The sequence below is a fragment of the Hipposideros armiger genome, unplaced genomic scaffold (genome assembly GCF_001890085.2).
Source record: "Hipposideros armiger isolate ML-2016 unplaced genomic scaffold, ASM189008v1 scaffold_646, whole genome shotgun sequence".
In the NCBI taxonomy this organism is placed as follows: domain Eukaryota; kingdom Metazoa; phylum Chordata; class Mammalia; order Chiroptera; family Hipposideridae; genus Hipposideros; species Hipposideros armiger.
Genome location: NW_017731996.1, coordinates 70,446 through 88,444, shown reverse-complemented (window position 1 = coordinate 88,444; position 17,999 = coordinate 70,446). Strand labels below are relative to the sequence as shown.

The following is a 17,999-nucleotide window of genomic DNA, read 5'->3' as shown; positions in this document are numbered from 1 at the left end:
AAACAGTCCGAACAGAAGTCTCTTAGTTATCATAAAACTAGGGAGTTCAAATTAGAAATCTTCAAACTCTAACTTTTATTTCCAGCTGGGAAATACTAACAATAAAATTTTACTTTCTGTTTAGAGGGCAAGTTGATAAAGGAAGAGTAAAAAGCTAAGGGGAAGAAAGAATAAGAAAATGCCTGTAAGTCAAAGAATTCATGTTGCAACTTGCTCGAACAAAAATGCACATATACCACAGTAGCAATGATAATTAACACAATACACAAAATCTAAAAATAAGAATAGAAACCAATAAACATATTTAAATAGATTAAGATGTTTCAATATATGCCCCCCCAGCTTTCATCTGAGAAAAAAGAAGTTTGACAAGAAATGTAGCACGAGTTATGCCTTATTTAGTCACAAAGCTGCATATTCATACCATGATTAACCTTTCAAGTTAACACACATGCAAAGTGATTCAATATGGACCAACACACAGAAAAATTTTAAGATTGACACTTCCCCTCCAAATGATTGCTGAGAGATGGCCAACTTTAGGAGCTCACGGAAAATTGCAAGAGTCAACAACAAAAAGCAGTGAGTAGGTAAAAGAAGAATTTGCGTTGAAAAATAAGTAGAAATTCAGGCTTCTCCTGACATGACTGGTTATAATGCTCTGCAGAAGTAAAGGGAAACAAAGATTAGATTAAACTTACTATAATTCCATCTGCGAGCTTCTCCGCATTACACTGGTCCTTAAGGAGAAATGTTAAGAATATTAACTTCATTCTCTCATTTAAGTAACTCTGTGTACTTTTCTCTCTATTAAGGAAGCTTATTTTACTAGATAAGTAACACTGTAGCAAAAGATTTCTCTGCTTCTATTAAGATTTTAATTCCATTCGTACCTTCCTAGCCAGACGTAATTCTATCACTGGCTACACATCAACAGCAACAGCACAGTAATTATTTTTCTATACAGGCATTTAATTAAGTTCATTGTAGAAATATCCTATTGAACTATGTAGTCACATTGGTACTAATGGTTAAATACAGATATACTAACTTAGGATTGAAGACCCTGAATATTTCTAGGTTCAATTTTATAGTAAATTCCTCAAACTCTGACTGAACTTTAAGGGCAAAATCATATACCCTTAAAAACTCAGGATGGACACCATTTCCCATATTCTGACTGCTGGCCCAAGAATTATATTAACACTTTTCTAAATAGACGGTCTAATTTTAGTTTCAATAAAAACAATTACTGTATTCACAGAATGATGATATAGGAGCTAACACTTACTACCTGGCAGGTATTTTATCGTATTAATTTATTTATTGTACCAACAACTCTATAAGGTAGGTACTATTATTATCCCCATTGGACACATGAGAAAATTGAGACAGAGAGAGGGTGGAGAGCCAGAATTCCAATACAGGTAGTTCCAGAATTCATGCTCTTTAGTAATTTTGCCTTGCCTCTCCAAGGATGTACTACTTAGGGAAGAAGGTGGTGTCAAGTTACCAACTCATTCTTGTTCCTGTAGCCATAATCCATCTATTAGCATTACGCAGACAATATATTTAAATTTAAATACAACTGCTGAAAGTTTTAACTCCATACTATCAGGAAGTTTTCAAGTTTAAGTAGAAGCCAATATTTGGTCTTGGTTTTAAAACACAACGGCCAAGTTAAATCTCATTTATCTGTAACTATTTAAGGAGCTTACTCAGAAATTTACATATTGATGGTTCAACCAAGAGCAATTTGAAAATTTGGGAATGATTTTTTTTTTTTAAATACAGAAAGGAATTAACACAGCAGGCCTGAAATAATTACCTTAGAAAAGTCTGCCTGCAAAGTTGGCCTTTGGCTAGTGTCTAGGAAATTGGATTTTAGGAGCGTTTCTACCACTCTGACAGGTAAGGGTAACTCACTGTGCATAAGCTGTTGAAGCCAACAATAAGGTTTATGATGAAGACCTGCTTTCCTTCTGAAAGTCTGGAATCTTAGTAATGTTAAATAGAGTGCTTACATGACAAGCCTCCAATGAAAACCATGGGTACTGAGTCTCTAATGAGTTTCCCCAGTAAACATGTTGTCATCATTGTTGCTGGAGGAATTAAGCAGTCCTGCATGACTCCACTGGAGAAGACTCTTGGAAGCTTGTACCTGGTATCCCCTGGATTTTGCCCCATGTGGCTTCCCCCTGGGCTGATTTTGCTTTGGATCCTTTTGCTATAGTAAATCCTAGATATGGGTACAACTAGACACTGCGTCCTGTGATCCCTGCATATCCCTGACAATAACTGCATTTTAGTATCCACATAATTCATGTTAAGATTTCCCCCCTTCATTTGCACAATTAACTATATATTTAGAATATCCAAAGTTTCAGAAATTCTTAATAGAATCAGTTGAAAATAAATTATTGATAAACAGAAAGAAAAATTAAAATGAAAGCTTCTTGCTCAGGTGATATTTTATTTTTAGCTTTCCCCTATTAATGTCTAAAGATTAAAAACGAATTTTTCCAAAGGACTTCTTAGAAATATGACATACATGTAGGTAGATTCAGTTTTCCAAAAATGGCCCTAACAAGAGGTAGATGGAGTTCCCATCCCCTACCCTTGAAATTAGGCAGGCCTTTGCAACTGTCTACCAGTAAGTGTAACAGAAGTGACTATATGTGACTTCTGAGACTAGGTCATGGAAACGCCACAACCTTCTACCTGATTTTCTTGGAACCCAGCCACCACACTGAGAAAGCCCAAGTAGTGGTGAAAAGGGCTATCTGGAGAAGAACCTATGTCCCCAGCCAACTTCCCAAGTATGTGAGCAAGCCATCCTGAAAGCGGATCCTCTGGCCACCCAATCGAGCCACCGCAGGCGACACTGCATGAAGCAGAAACAAGTCAGGAAGCCTACCCAGACCGCAGATTTGTAAGCAAGATAATTTACTGTTGCTATTTTAAGGCAGTCAGTTTTGGAGTGATCTATTATGCAGCAATAGATTACTGATATAGTATATTACATTATCTAAGAAAACCACCACTTCTAATTCTAATATAACTTAAAATAAACTTAAATTACAAATTTTCCCAAATGTTCTTGATTAATAATGAATGTTATTTACAGGGTATTTTAAATTAGGGTTTATTAATTTTTGTTACTATTGTAGTTTGTCTTTTAAGGCAGAGTCAAATCTATAAAATAGACTATTAACTGCCTAATGTCAATCCATTCCCATCGTGAACTTTGGGATTTTGTCCTATTGCTTAAAAGGGCTGACACGCATTCCCCCCACGCCCCACTTCTTCCGCCTTTCTTTTTGTTGTTGTTGTTCTGTAAGCAAATCACAAGTTGCCTTTCATGGGGGTAAGCTAAAGCTAAAGCTAATGCTAAAGGTAAATCTCAAGTGTTACTGAACCAGAGATCAAATTGAATTCAGTGTGAATTAGGTTAATGAAACAAAGAAAGGGTCTAATGCTACTTCTGACTTAAATTATACCACATATTTATCTCGCTGTAAGTCCCTCAGTCCTTAATACAAGGCTGTTCTCTTCTCTGAACATACCAACATGAGAGATCTGGAAATATGACAGTGAACAGAAACATCACCACCACATCATGTGGGAAGACTTTTGACCAGCATTACAGACTCTAGTATTTTTAAAACCATGCCTACCAACAAAATACATGAAATACATCCCTATCTTTGAGGCAATGCAGTCTAGTAAAAACTCTCTTAATTATATACCTATGCACTTACTAATTGTATGAAACAAAAAAGTAGACAAAAGAAAAGGTGATAAAAGAAAATTTCTAATTCATGTTTGATGAAACTCAACAAATGTGACTGGGACAGCTAGATTAACACATGCAAAAAAAAAAATGAATTTGGACCCCTACCTCACACCACAAAGATTAACTCAAAGTGGACTCTAGGCTTCTATGTAAGAGCTAATAATAAAACTATAAAACTCTTAGAAGAAAACACAGGAACAAATTCTTGTGATCTTGGATTAGGCAATAATTTCTCAAATAAGCCACTGAAGGTGCAAGCAATACAAAACTGATAAATTAGACTTCATCAAAATGAAAAACTTACATGCTTCTAACTACAGTTGCATCAAGAAAGCAAAAAGACAACCCAAAGACTTGAAGAAAACTTGTAAATCATACTATCTGATAAGGACTTGTATCCAGAATATGGAAAAATCATTCTTACAACTCAGTAAGATAAAAAACTCAACTAAAAAATGGGCAAAGACTGTGAATAGATATTTCTCCAAAGAAGATACATAAATACTAATAAGCACATGAAAAGGTGCTCAACACTATTATTTCTCAGGGAAATGCAAATGAAAACCACAATGAGATACCACCATAATGGCTATAATTAAAAAGATAATCACAAATGTTGGTGAGAATGTGTAGAAAATGGAACCCTTATACATTGCAAGTGGGAATGTAAAATGGTATGGCTGCTTTGGGAAAAAGTTCAGCAGTTTCTTAAAAAGTTAAACATATTACCATATGACCCATAACACCAATCTTAGGTATATACTTAAGAGAAATGAAAATATACGTGCATATTAAAACATTACAGGCAAATGTTCATAGCAGCAGTATTCATAATAGCCAAAAAGTGAAAACAACCGAAATATTCATCAACTGATGACTGGATAAACAAAATGTAGTATATCCATTCAATGGAATATTATTCATCAATAAAAAGGAATTAAGTCGTGATACATGGATGAACCTTGAAAATATTATGCTAAGTGAAAGAAGTCAGGTATAAAAGACCACATATTGTATGATTCTAATTATATGAAATGTCCAGAATAGGCAAATCTAGAGACAGAAAGTAGGTTAGTGGTGCCAGGTACTGGATGAGGCATGGGGGCAAGGGTAGTGAGAGAAAGATGCATAGAAAATGACTGTTTAATAGGTTGGTATTTCTTTTGGGGATGATAAAAATGTGCTAAAATTAGATTATGGTGATGGTTGTACAACTTTGTAAATACACTAAAAATCATTAAAGTGTCCGTTTTTAAATTAATGAACTTTATGGTATATAAATTATATATCAATAAGCCTGTTTTTAAAAAAATCTGACAAAAAACTAATGCATACAGATGAAAACAAAAAAATCTATGCAGAAAAATGTTCTGGGGAGAGAACTGGGGATCCAAGGACACCTTAAATATGCAATCTACTTTAAAAGTATCTGGGCCGGCCGAGTGGCGCATTGGTTAAGAGCTGGCTTGGGATGCCAGAGGGCCCCAGTTCAGATCCCACATATGAGGGCCAGTGACACTGCCCTCCACAGCTAAGATGCTGAACAACAGCTCAACCTGGAGCTGGGCTGCTGTGAGTCGCCTGCGATGGTAGGCTGCAGCCCCTGTGGCAGTGGGTTGCCATGGGCTACCGTGTGTAGCCAGCAGCCAGCGTGAGCGGCCGTTCAGAAGCTGGCTACTGATCTGCATCGCCTGGGAAAAGCGCAATGATGGTGCCAACTTGGGCCAGTGAAGCAACATCCTCCACAACTAGACTGAAGAACAAAAGGACAGCAACTTGTCTGTTCCCCTTCCCCAATTCCCCAATAAAAATCTTTAAAACAAACAAACAAACGTATCTGTGGTCAGGTAACTCAGTTCTAAAAGGATAACCTAGACCTGTGCTGTCCAATTTGGGAGCCACTAGTCACATGTGGCTATTGAGTACTTAAAGTGTGGCTAGTTCGAAGTGTTAAACACACCCAGGATACTGAAGACCTGGTGGAAAAAAAGAAAAAGGCAAGAGCGAGAGAAAGAAAATGAAGTATCTCATTAATGAATTTTTGCATTGATTATATGTTGAAATGATAATATTTTGGATATACAGGGTTAAATAAAATACATTAATAAAGTTAATTTCACTTGCTTATATGAGTTGTGGCATATGGTCATGTCACCTAATCTTGATGAAGACCTGGTCAAGTCACCAGCGGTAGGACTCTCTCAGATTATCTCTGCTCTGCTCTCTCTCCCATCCCTCACTTCCTCTGCAGTTCCTTCCCCATGAGTGGAACACTAGCTTTCTCTATATATGGTACAAAGGAAGAATGAAGTCTTCTGAGCTAATGCAGACTACCTGAACAGTCCACTAAACAGGTGGTTTAAAACTCCCAACACCCAGGTGACACCCAATACCAATTACAATAGCATGTCTGAGAGCAGGAGCCGGGTATCAGAATTCTTCAAGATCCCCAGGTGACTGCAATGTGCAGCAAAATCTGGGAACCAATCCACTAATCATTTAGGCAGGAGGAAGCTTTTGGGAGTGATAATTCAAACGGAAGAATCAAAACTGGAACGAGCTTAAAATTCTCCCTACAGTGTGCAGCCTCTAAGCCACTAATGCTAAATTAGACCCAGAACAATCAAGATGTCAAATTAGCTATCTTCTTATGCTTCTTTGGGGTCTTAGATGGCAATATTTTTCTCCAAGCAGCTCATGCCAATATTTTATTAGCCTTCCAGTGAAGAACAGTCCTCCAAAGTGGTTATAACAATTTATATTCCCATCAGTATTAGATGGAAGCTCTCCCATTTTTACCAACATGTGATAATGTCACTTTAAATTATATGCTCTCCTAAAATTTTTTAAAAATTTAACCAACACTTATTTAGGACTTGTTATATGCCCGGTACTAAGAGCATTATAAATACTAATTCATTTAAGTTTCACACCATAAGTAGGAGAAGTACAGGTACTGTTATTAGCCACATTTTATACTGGAGGAAACCAAAGCACAGAGAGGATAAATGAACTTGCTCAAGTGGTGGGGCAAGGATTCAAACCCAGACAGCCTGGCTCCCGACTGAGTCCATGCTCTTAAAAGATAATGTAATGCTTCCTCTCATTATTATTTAAAAACCCCTGTATCTTAATCACAGATTAACTGATCAGATTTACCCAAAGATTAATTTATAAGGTAGACCATCACAGCACAACACAGAGGTGGCTAAATAAAAAATCACACATATAGTGGAACTAGTAAACCATGCAACCATTAAAAATTATGTATCAGAAAAATTCATTCAAAATTCACAATTATTTATCAGGCCCCTACCATGTGGGGGCGACTGTTCTAGGCAATGAGGATACAGTGGTATTATGGACAATACAATGATATTACGGACAGTAATTCAAAATATATTTCATAAATAAGCAACAGCAATTAAAGTAGTGGTTCATTAATGTAATGTACAATAGTTCAGTACCAGAAAAAAATTTGCAACACAATTTTTAAAAATGTATCTCAGTTATACTCTTCATTTTACAAAGAACTCTACTGAAATTTAATTCCTTTTCTTGCTAAGAAAAACATTTCTGTGAAAGGTTTTGCAATGTATGTCCCTATTCCAAGCAGTTGTAATGGATAAAACGGAAGGAAGGGGTGAGTCATTCAAACAAGCTCTCTTCATTCCCAGCCACCATCAGAAATTACCTTATCAAAAACAGGCACATGCTGATAAGGTAACATCCAAATACAACAGTTGTTTACTAGTACCAGGAACCCCACAATACAATTTACTGTAGAAAAGAATACATTTCGGAACCGAGTTTTTTGGTTATTAAAGAAAAATGCCATTATAATTTTTAAATCCCATTAAAAGAAAGTAATCTAAAGTAAAATTTACTTACTTTAGCAATTTGCAGCAACACAATGCAGTGCTTAATTGATTCTACCATGCTCTATAAAAACAAAACACTGGTTTTAGGATATTCCTCCAAATAAAATGGTCATACAATGTTAAAGCTTAAAACCTGAGTTCAAATGTACAGGGTTTAGGTCTATACTATACAAGAAACACCCTCTCTGGATATCCAGCGGGTTTTAATATGCTGATAGTGCCAAATAAACTTATCATTAGCAATTCTATTAATTGTTAAGGAACACCAAAAACTTGTTAATTAATACTGAATAGCATGTAAATAGTTTTCAACACTTCTAACAGAAAGAAATATAAGTCTGATTAACTTCCAAATTCTTAGATCAACAGCAGGCAATCCACTGTAAATTCCTAAAACACCCATTCAAAACCTTTATGGAATTACGGAGAGTAAAAGATTGTATCAAAATATTGGTGAATCAGGAATACTATTTTAACTGATTTTAAATGCTTTTATCAAATACAAATCTCATTAGTAGCCCATTATATAATGTCAGAAGGCCAGTACATCAGAAAGCTTGAATCACAATATATTTTAATTTTAAGAAATATAACTGTGCACGATAACATCTTTTATCCAAGGATCTCAAATAGACAAGACCAGAAACAGATAAAATGGCACACAAAGTCAATTTCCATTAGACGGATTATTCTATTCATTTAAATTTCTTTAGAAAATAATACAATTCTTAAACAGCGTTGTAAAAATTCCTAAAAATTAAAATCTAAATTGCTCTTATTAATAGCAGCAGCTTAAAATATATTTTAAAGCACTTTCTAATGCAAAGCCAGCGTTTATCAAACATATAACTTACATTTGTTGTCTCTTTGAGGGTTTCAATTTTCTGTGAAGTATAGTAAGTTTAAATAAAAATAATCAGAAGCACAAAGAGATATCATTGTGTTTTACTGGTTAGTCATTTAAGAAGTAAGTACACCAAGAAGTACTCATTACTCTGAGTGCAGGCAGCTTGGGAAGGGAGTAGTACACTTTTTCTTATACTTTGTTTTTATTTAAGTCAAATATTTAAATTAAAAATTCAGACATTTTATGAGTTCCATCCTCAAATAAAATTCATGTGATTCAATTAATGATTTATAAGAATAATATAAAACATTCTTATTCCTTACCTGAAAACAAGTTTTGTCATTTCTATAGATTCACTAAGTGATTTTAAAATGCTTATTTTAGAATCGCCTTAACTATGCTAAGTTGTTTAAAAATGGCATGGGACAAAATTCTAAAACTAAGAATGGAAAGTTAGCTAAATATGATTTACTACTATTAGCAAGAGTAAAAGAGCCAAATGCAAGACTATGGTCAAGAGAAGGAAAGGAAGGAAAGGAAGGAAGGAAGGAAGAAAGGAAGGAAGGAAGCAAGCAAGCAAGCTAGCTAGCAGCTAGCTAGCTAGCTAGATACATCAGGAAATTTAGTCAGGGAGAGAAAAAATGTAAATTGAAAACAAGAAAACAATATTCAAATACAAAGCAACTGTCAGAAATCCAAAGGGGGGGGTGGAGGAACAGTAGCAGAACTATAATTAAAGTGATACTTGTTTTGTTTCCTTATCTGGGTTTGTTTATTCTGAAAAATTTTGCCAATTGGTTTATTAATCTCTGAAGTGATTACATGTATATATAATAGCTTCCTACCTTCAACATATACCAGAAGAGGAAAGGACTTACTCCTAGGAAGGTACTCACAAAAAAGGGTATATTAAAATTTTGTACATTACCCTTTCGTTTAATTATGAAGCCATAACAGAAATTCACCAGAGTACTCCCCTTGAAGTCTATATGGCAGTACTATCATAATAAGTCAATAGTAGTATATAGTAGATAAAAGCACTGAGGTCCTTCTGTTATTTCTCCATAAGGCTCTTGGATTTAAAATTTTTAAAGTCAAAATCATGATTATAGAAGTTACCTTTCTCTGTTCATCATCTTTGCAGTTTTGAAGTTTGTCATCAAAAAGCTACAGGATTAAAAAATATGATTATAGAATCAAGGCACTTTACTACATTTTGATATTTACTAAATATAGAAAAGCAAACTTTAGTTCTTAAACACATTTCTTCCAGGGATGATTTATATGTATTTTCAAGATAACATATATTTTTTCAAGGCATTGTCTCAAGTCAAATTCTATTGAATTATTTTAAGCAGTCAGGATTAATTACTGAATCAAAGCAAAAGAAAATAGATGACTTTTAAGAACTTAAAATATCAATTTAAACCAAAGGTTTTTTCTACTTTGTGACCCAAGTTTATCAACACGCCTCTTTCTCCCCAGGACCTTTGGTTTTAAGTAACTTTAAAGTAGGAATTGAACGAGACAATTGATTTCAGTAATGATCAAGTATGCAGAGAATCACCTCTCCCAATCCCTCCCTCTCCAAAAATGGAAAATGCAAGGCCTTAGAAACAGAGCCACTTAAAATTTACCAGTTTCAAAATGTTTTTAAACAGAATGTGAATCTAATCTTATTTTTTCTAATTCTATTTACTTTTTTTAATAATTAAAAAAGTACATTATATACATATACTACTTACCAATATAATTAGAGATAAAGATATTTGAATAAGCCACCCATATCTTTTAATAAGTCACCTTTAAAAACTGCTTTAGAACCACATAAGGTATTAAATAACAGTTTTTACTCAAAATTAAGCTCAGTAACATTTGCTACTTTATTATCAATTCAAGGTATAAACTATTGCCATACCTTTAATTGTTCTATCAAGATTTGTAGGTAAGCATCAGCTTCTGTAAGTTTCTTATCAAAGTCTTGGACACTAGGAACAAATCCTGAATCCAAACCCTAGAGAAAAATAAAATTTGCAATAAATTTAACAGTATCCAAGCAATGTTTAATAGTACAAAAGATAATGTTTAATAGTACAAAAGATACTTCATACATGACATTTCAATTAAAAAAATTAAAATGGTACTTTTACATAAATAATAGGCCTATGTAAATTATCTAAATTATCCAAGAATAATGATACATCAAGCTCCCGCATGAACTTCTAGCACTATTCCCTTCAATTCATGCTGGTGCTCAAATTAGGATTTACCCTGCAGAATCACTTTCTTTTCTCCCCAAACCGCAATAATGGCTCCCAGTCACCTCCAGAGCAACAGTAATTTAGCTAAAGGAACATATACAAAACAACCTGTATTACCTCCTATTTCCCCCTCTTTGGTTTAGTCCATTCGTCCTGTCCCTTAATCGTAAATTCATATTCTCACTATTTAGTTCTCCCATTCCCTAACCCACCCCCATTAGCACTGATGTTTTCCTCCTCCTCCATTAAAAAATAAAAAAATAATAATAACCTCAAAAAGTCTCACCCATTCTAAGATGCGGGCCAGTCCTGTCTAAGTGAAAGTGACAACATTTCTGTCTTAATCAAGTTCCCTGCTCACTTTCACCCTTGGCGTGAACACTACACTCTGGACATGGTGTAAATGTTTATTTATTTAGAGGGCCCACTTATTTCTCAGTTTAACAGCCTTGCATTTGCATGCCCTACTTTTTGTACACTAAACATTTTAAGCTCCAAGAGCATGGGGTTTCTATGTTTTAACTCTTCTCAAAAAAACCTTATGAGTTCTTAATCATCTGACTGAAAAACACATCAATCCTGGGTGTAACAGGATTTTGTTTGGGTGTAACAGACAAAATAGTTGGAGGCTGAACAGGACTACCAGTTTGCCATATTTGCATGCCCAGGTGTCATGCAGTTAACCAGGGAAACAAGGGTCAAGAACCAGTGATGTCACACCCCAGCCTTACCATAAAACTCTGTACTAAATGGGTGAAATACAGTAGTTCAACATATCATACTTGCCTTTCACTTCTCATATCTTTCCTGCCTCTGGTCAAAACATGCTAATCATTCTCACATTCCCCAGTTGGAGGGAATTTGAGGTCTGAGTTCACTTTTTATTATAATAATTCCTCATCTTTGTATAACACTTTATTATTAAGAGCACTTTCACAGCCATTATCTCAAACACCAGATTGAACAGTTATATTGGGTTGTTGGAAAAGTCATGAAGCATTTTTGCAACTGAAAACATAGAGAAAATGCGTCCTGACTTTCCCAACAACTCAATAGTATTATAGAAACAACAATGGTTGGCAAACCTGATTTCTAATTGCAGCTCAGCCACTAACAAGATATTGCATCTAAGCTGCTATTTTCTCACCTGCCAAATACAGGCGTCCTCTCCTACTAATATTAATGTGGCAGCTACTACCTCTACTAAGGACCCACAGTTACTAACAATATGAATTACTACTATTACTATTGTTGCTCTTCCTAAATTAAAATTTAAATTCTGAATCAAAACAAGTAAAAACCTAAGTCCCATTAAGACCATGGGAAAATCAACTTATCTTGTAATGCATTTTCTTTTTCAAATTCAAAAGCAATAAAACTGCATACATTTTTTTACATACATGTAAAGAAACCGGTTGAAATGAGTATTGAAAAACCCCTTCCAATGAGATGTCATATATGAAAACAAAGTTTAAGAAAGAAAAATCATAATAAACAATGTACGTAAAAGCCAGATGCTTATAAAATTGTAGTTAAATATCTTCATTTTTAAAGATAACTCAAAAAATTCCTATTAGAAACATTTACTATGTAAAGTACGATGATAAAAGAAGTGAAAAAGGAAGGATAAATACATATTTCAGAGATACTCTACGGTACTTCACTAAGAAAGAAGGAAATAATTTATTTCCATATTACTGTACCAAAAATATTGGAAAAGGACTGCTTGGCTTGGTTTTTGTTGTGTTTCACAGAGCAATATAATATTGTTATCAATAATTTAATTACAAGACCCAGTTAAAATTAGCTAAATACATAATATTCTTGCTAAATATTAAAAGTCAATGGTATATTCAAAAGTGAATAAAAGGTAAAGCATCTAAATGAGGCAGAAAAAGTGATTTCTAAGAATTTTCCCTCTTCTGAATCCATTTAGAGTTAGCACTGAAAAATCTAATTAATATACCCTTTTGAACAAATCACTATCCCATTAAAAATCCTCTAGTGAATAAAATGAAACAAATTAGATTTCAATTACTGAGATCTGAAACCCACCTGAATTAATTCTTCAAAAACAACCTTTGATGTTGCTATAATCATATGAACCTCGCCTTGGCCCTTTTCTCAGACCTGCCTCTAGATAATCTTCCATAGCATTCCTGTACCCTTAGAATAAAATCCACACAGCACAACACCCAAATCAGAGATCCATTTTCCTTTATGTAACGTATAATGGGAAGTTTAGTATAATACAACAGTTATTAGCTTAGAAGCCCAAAACTGGCATAAACTCCCTTGCACAGTAATCCATAAATATTTGGTGTACTTAAATCTACACACATAGTTGCCCCATCTGCAAACAATAAAATAACATGTACAAATTTATCAATGATATGGACAAACAATTGCTAGTAATTACACTGGTTTCTCAAATCTAGAATAATGCACTAGAAGAAATACAAGTTTTCACTACGTATTGTGACTTAACGTACATTGAATCAAAGCTATCTAGTCCAACCTTGCACTCCCAAGAAGTTACTTTTATTATTTTGAAAGTCACCTAATCTTTGCTTTGGTATTGAAAGACAAGAAACTTATTACCTCCTAACAGAATTTTTCATAAAAATTCCCTTGAAGTCATAACTATTCCTCTTTCCATTCAACCTTTATAATAGAAGGCATTACATTTATTCATATCCCTTTTAATGGAGTTTTGTTTTAAAACTGATCATAAAAATAGAATGCAGTCTTTTACCATACTGAGAGTGGCCTGCCTTCCTTGAAATGGACCAGAACAGGGCCAGACCCTTTAAGACAGAGTGGGACTTCATACTTCTTACAGCGACATCTTACAGCAGCTCTTGAGAACAAGCAGGTTGGGAGTCACGCAGATATACTTTCTGGTACTCATCTAACACCTATCATATTTTATCATAATTAAATATGTAATTAACTGACTTCTCGGAAGGATTGTAAGCTCCATGAGGGCAGGAACTGTGCCATTCATTCAACTTATCTCCCAGGGCTCAGTACTGAATGAATGCATATGGCACTGACTGCAGCATGTGGCAAATACTGATACCAGGATCCGAGTCTTCTCCACGACCACTGCCGGAAGCCTTTCTGTTCTCTTTTCATTCCCTTTTTCTACTCCCTCACTTTCTTCCTCATGTCTTTCATTCCGTCTCTGTTGTCTCTGTCCTTCAGTAGTAACGAAAGTGGTTATGTTGCATTTCTGGAACTCAGGCCCCAAGAGGCTGCTGCTCCCTCCCTAATTTATCATATTGAAGAGACATAGTTCTAAGTTGATACTTTCTGCTACAATTCCTTTCAAGTTTAAATGAAATACAACCATTATGGAAAGACAAAATGGCTGTGATGTAAAAGAAGTTAAATTAGAAGAAACTCAATAGAAATCAAACCCAAATCTAACCATAACATTAGAAATCTATGTAAAGAAAAAAAATCATTTAGGTGCCAAATATGCTAAAACCAAAATAGTCTCTAGTCTTCAAGAGTACTTTGCTAATAAAGAGAGCTAAAGTACAAATATATTCAAGAAGAGTAACACATGATTGTTCTATCAGTCATGATCTGTGTATCCAGTTTAAAATATATACGTAGAGAAACAGACACACCTGGACCAATTTAAGGGTAATTTAAAAAATAATAATCTAGACCAGAAGATCAAACTGCCTCAAAACTGTCCATAAGTACTCCCTACTATCTTTCTTATATTTATGTTGAAAGGCATCACACTTCTCAGAAGGCACTTCAAAGCTAACAAATGTCAGGAAAAATAAATGAATTCCCATTAATGACTTGAGTTCGGACATTAAGCACTAGTTATACTTTATGCATATACACAACTGAATGCATCACCCTCATTAAAAAGACTACTGCAAGGGATGTCCTTAAAACTGTCTGAAGTAGATATAAATTGCAGCTGCTTTGGAGACACTCCCTTAGTAAAACAGTACAGGAGGCATTTTTTGAGACAAGGAGTAAGAACTTTTAAAGTAATCAATTCCTGCTGACAGAGGAAGAGTAATGAACAGTGGAGGTAGTAAAAAGTGGTTTAAGGTCTTCTGAGGTCAGATCAAGGAAATAAGAAACTTATGGGTAATTTGAGGAACTGAGAACAGTACAACAGGAAGGGCTATGGCTGAATAACAACATTATAAAAAAGAAATTCACAAATGAGTAATTATTTTCATATCAAATCTTATTTCATAGCAAAAATTAGAAGAACCAAGTACCCTAGCTATATCCAGTGCTTTCTCTTATACAGGACAAAATAGTATTTAATAAAAATGTTGCAAAAAGAGAAAAGGAAAATATATTAAAAACAGACATTATCCCGTGTAAGTCCCATAGAAAAGTTCAGAATAACAAGAAAACAGAATAAGTTATCAATAGCAGAATTGTAAAAGGAAGTAACAGCTTAAAAATTTAAAAGAAAAACACCAAAGAAAACAAGCCTCTTAATGAAAAATAAATGGTATGAATTTTAAAATTCAAAAGTAGATGGTTGTTAAAAATTAGCAAAGCACATACCCTATAATTAAAATAATGGAAGCTTTGCAGAAATGTTGTTTTGATTAAAACATGATAGTATTTGGAAAGTTTATGTTCACATTCAGCAATTTGAGATGACATGCATCGCAGATACACAGATACACTTTCATCCAATGAAAGAAGTATAGGGCATACTTACAATTGAATCACTTACAATTATTTTTGAAAATTCAAGAACTGGAGAGATACCAGAAGACTGGAAAAAAGCAAGTGTGGTACTGATCTTCCATAAAGGTAAGGAAAAGAGAGAATAGAAAGTTACCATGCTGTGAGTTTGACATCAATAATTAAGTAAAGGAATAAAAAGAGAAAAATCTGTAACTATACAGAGGAAAAGTAGGTACATGAGCAGCAAAGGGGCAAGTTAAAAACAAACAAACAAACAAACAAAAGGAACATATATGCCAAATTTAATGACTTTTCCATTCCTTTGAAACTTGTCAGCAAATTAAATTTTCTGAGAAAAGACACCATTGTCTCCTTACCAAATGATTTAAAAATTGGCTTAATGATGAAAAAAGTGTGTTAAAGAAACCAGAAATATTAATAAGACTGTGATTTTTATATGAGGCATACTAATCTGTAATTTCCTTGGATTATTGAAAATTTGGAAACATTTATGATCCCTGTTGCCTCTGGTTTATCCACTTCAGCTAAAGAAAGAACAGGATTTAGAAGTATAAGAAAGTTCTAACGATAAAAATTTCTCTATATTTTTAATCCAAAGGAATATCCAACTATCAATTAATTTGGAGTGAAGATTATCAATTCAAAATGTCCATAAAATTCAGCCTATTATTAAACTCCTCCACTATAACTTCAGGAAGATATTTTCCATTTAAATCAATCTAAGGCTCTAAATTAATTGATTTTCCTGATAATCTAAGGCTCTAAATTAATTGATTTTCTTTTATGAACATGGTAGCTATAGCTTTCTTATCAACAACTAATAGGTATCCCCAAAAATGCCCTAAAAAGTAGTCTTTTTCCATAGTTCTAAGTGAACAGTTCTAACTTCATGGACCATGGAGGCATAATATGTATTAAAATCTTTTTCAGAGTATTAGGTCCTTTGCTATATACTTTACAAGTTTTCTCATTTCATTATCACAACATAGTAAATAGATATTAACCCAATTTAATAAGTGCATACCTAAATCATCTAGCTGGGATTTTGTTTTAAATGGGATTTAAACCCAATCCTTTGCTTTCAAATCCATTCCACTTTTCTATTAAATCACAATACGTATTTGAAAAAATCTCATGGCATAAGAGCACTAAAATGTAATCTAAAAATTGCCCGAAGGAGCTTGATATAGTGAAAATTAGCATAAGCTTTAAGGTTAGAATGATTATTAAATTCTGACTCTTCAACTTCCTAACTAATCACATGTACAATCTGACCAAATTATTTTCTCCACCTTCATTCTGTCACTAGGGATGTATATGGTAAAAAACCACTCAAAGTTGTGGGAAAGATGAAATGAAAGAGTATGTGTAAAGTAACACAATAGCAGGTGTTCTACTTCCTCTTCATAATTTGGACCCATAAATAACCAGGATTCACCACTGTATCCCCAGGCTCTAAACTAGCGCCTAACATATAGAAGGCACTCAATGAATATTTGACGGATAAAAACAAAATGAATTAATAGCTAAATAGTATCATAAAACACATGCAATTTTAATAGAGATCTATAATCAAGAAAAGGATATAAGTATAAATTGTATTTCACATTCCTTTAAAAAAGGAAAATAAATAGTAAACTGAACTTTGAAGAAGATAATAGATAACAGTAATTAAATAGGTATGAGCAATAGACAAAACAGTCTTGGAAAACAAATCAGAAAAAAAATTCTGTATGAGATGTTCAGAAAAGTATTGGGTATTATGTCTGAATTACAAAAGGTACACTGTACTGAATTATTACCTTAACAAAGAGTCAAACAATAACAAGAAAATCTTTTTCCACATAAAATACTCTGGTTTTTGAAAATACATATTAGTTCTTGGAAACACAGAATCACCTTTATCTTTAAATTTACAAAGAAAATATACATTATGTCATAATAACTAATATGCATAACATCAATTTTCTGTTTTAAAAAAAATACCAAAAAACTAATCTGAATTGCTCATACAGCTGGAACAAAAAAAAAGAACTGCTCTGTCAAACAGGAATCAGGTACAGACACCAGTCCCAAAATTCATGAACTTGAATCAAAACTTTTAGCACAGCTGCTTACTCTTTATGATCTATCCATCTAATATTAACACTGCTCTGTAACCCTTTGACTTACGGAACAAAACACTAATATTGATTCCATAAAGTGAGTTGCTTACTCAAACTGCACAAAAAATGTCTGAAGTTAGTTACTATTTTCCTCTATTTTAATCATTGAAATCTTGTCTTTCCAAAAGATTCTCGCAATATATTCAATAAAGTCATATAAAAAGTTATTGTCAAAACTAAATAAAACAAACAAAACTAAGTTTATAATTGGATGACCACATATCCTAGTTTGTCTGGAAAAGTCCCTGTTCATGCCTGTTGTCTCAGCAAAATTATTAGCAACCTCCTTCACTCTCAAAAATGCCCCAATTGGGCCACGAAAATTATATGGTCTCCCTCTCT

General features: G+C 33.8%; 1 protein-coding gene across 15 annotated transcripts in view; it reads right to left on the bottom strand.

The window, feature by feature from the left end:
• Window positions 1-17,999, bottom strand: part of OSBPL9 (oxysterol binding protein like 9) — a 108,974-nt gene that overhangs the window by 29,505 nt on the left and 61,470 nt on the right. For 5 of the 15 annotated variants that reach the window (XM_019625945.1, XM_019625947.1, XM_019625939.1 and 2 more), the window contains 5 exons: window positions 10,443-10,538; window positions 9,644-9,691; window positions 8,532-8,561; window positions 7,688-7,738; window positions 702-740 (listed from right to left, as the gene is read on the bottom strand). In XM_019625945.1, coding sequence (XP_019481490.1) covers window positions 702-740; window positions 7,688-7,735 — 87 coding nt within the window. In that variant the 5' untranslated portion in view covers window positions 7,736-7,738; window positions 8,532-8,561; window positions 9,644-9,691; window positions 10,443-10,538. Of the gene's footprint in view, window positions 1-701; window positions 741-7,687; window positions 7,739-8,531; window positions 8,562-9,643; window positions 9,692-10,442; window positions 10,539-15,517; window positions 15,587-17,999 lie in introns of all 15 variants that reach the window. The other 10 variants (XM_019625948.1, XM_019625941.1, XM_019625944.1 and 7 more) reach the window with 5 other exon arrangements.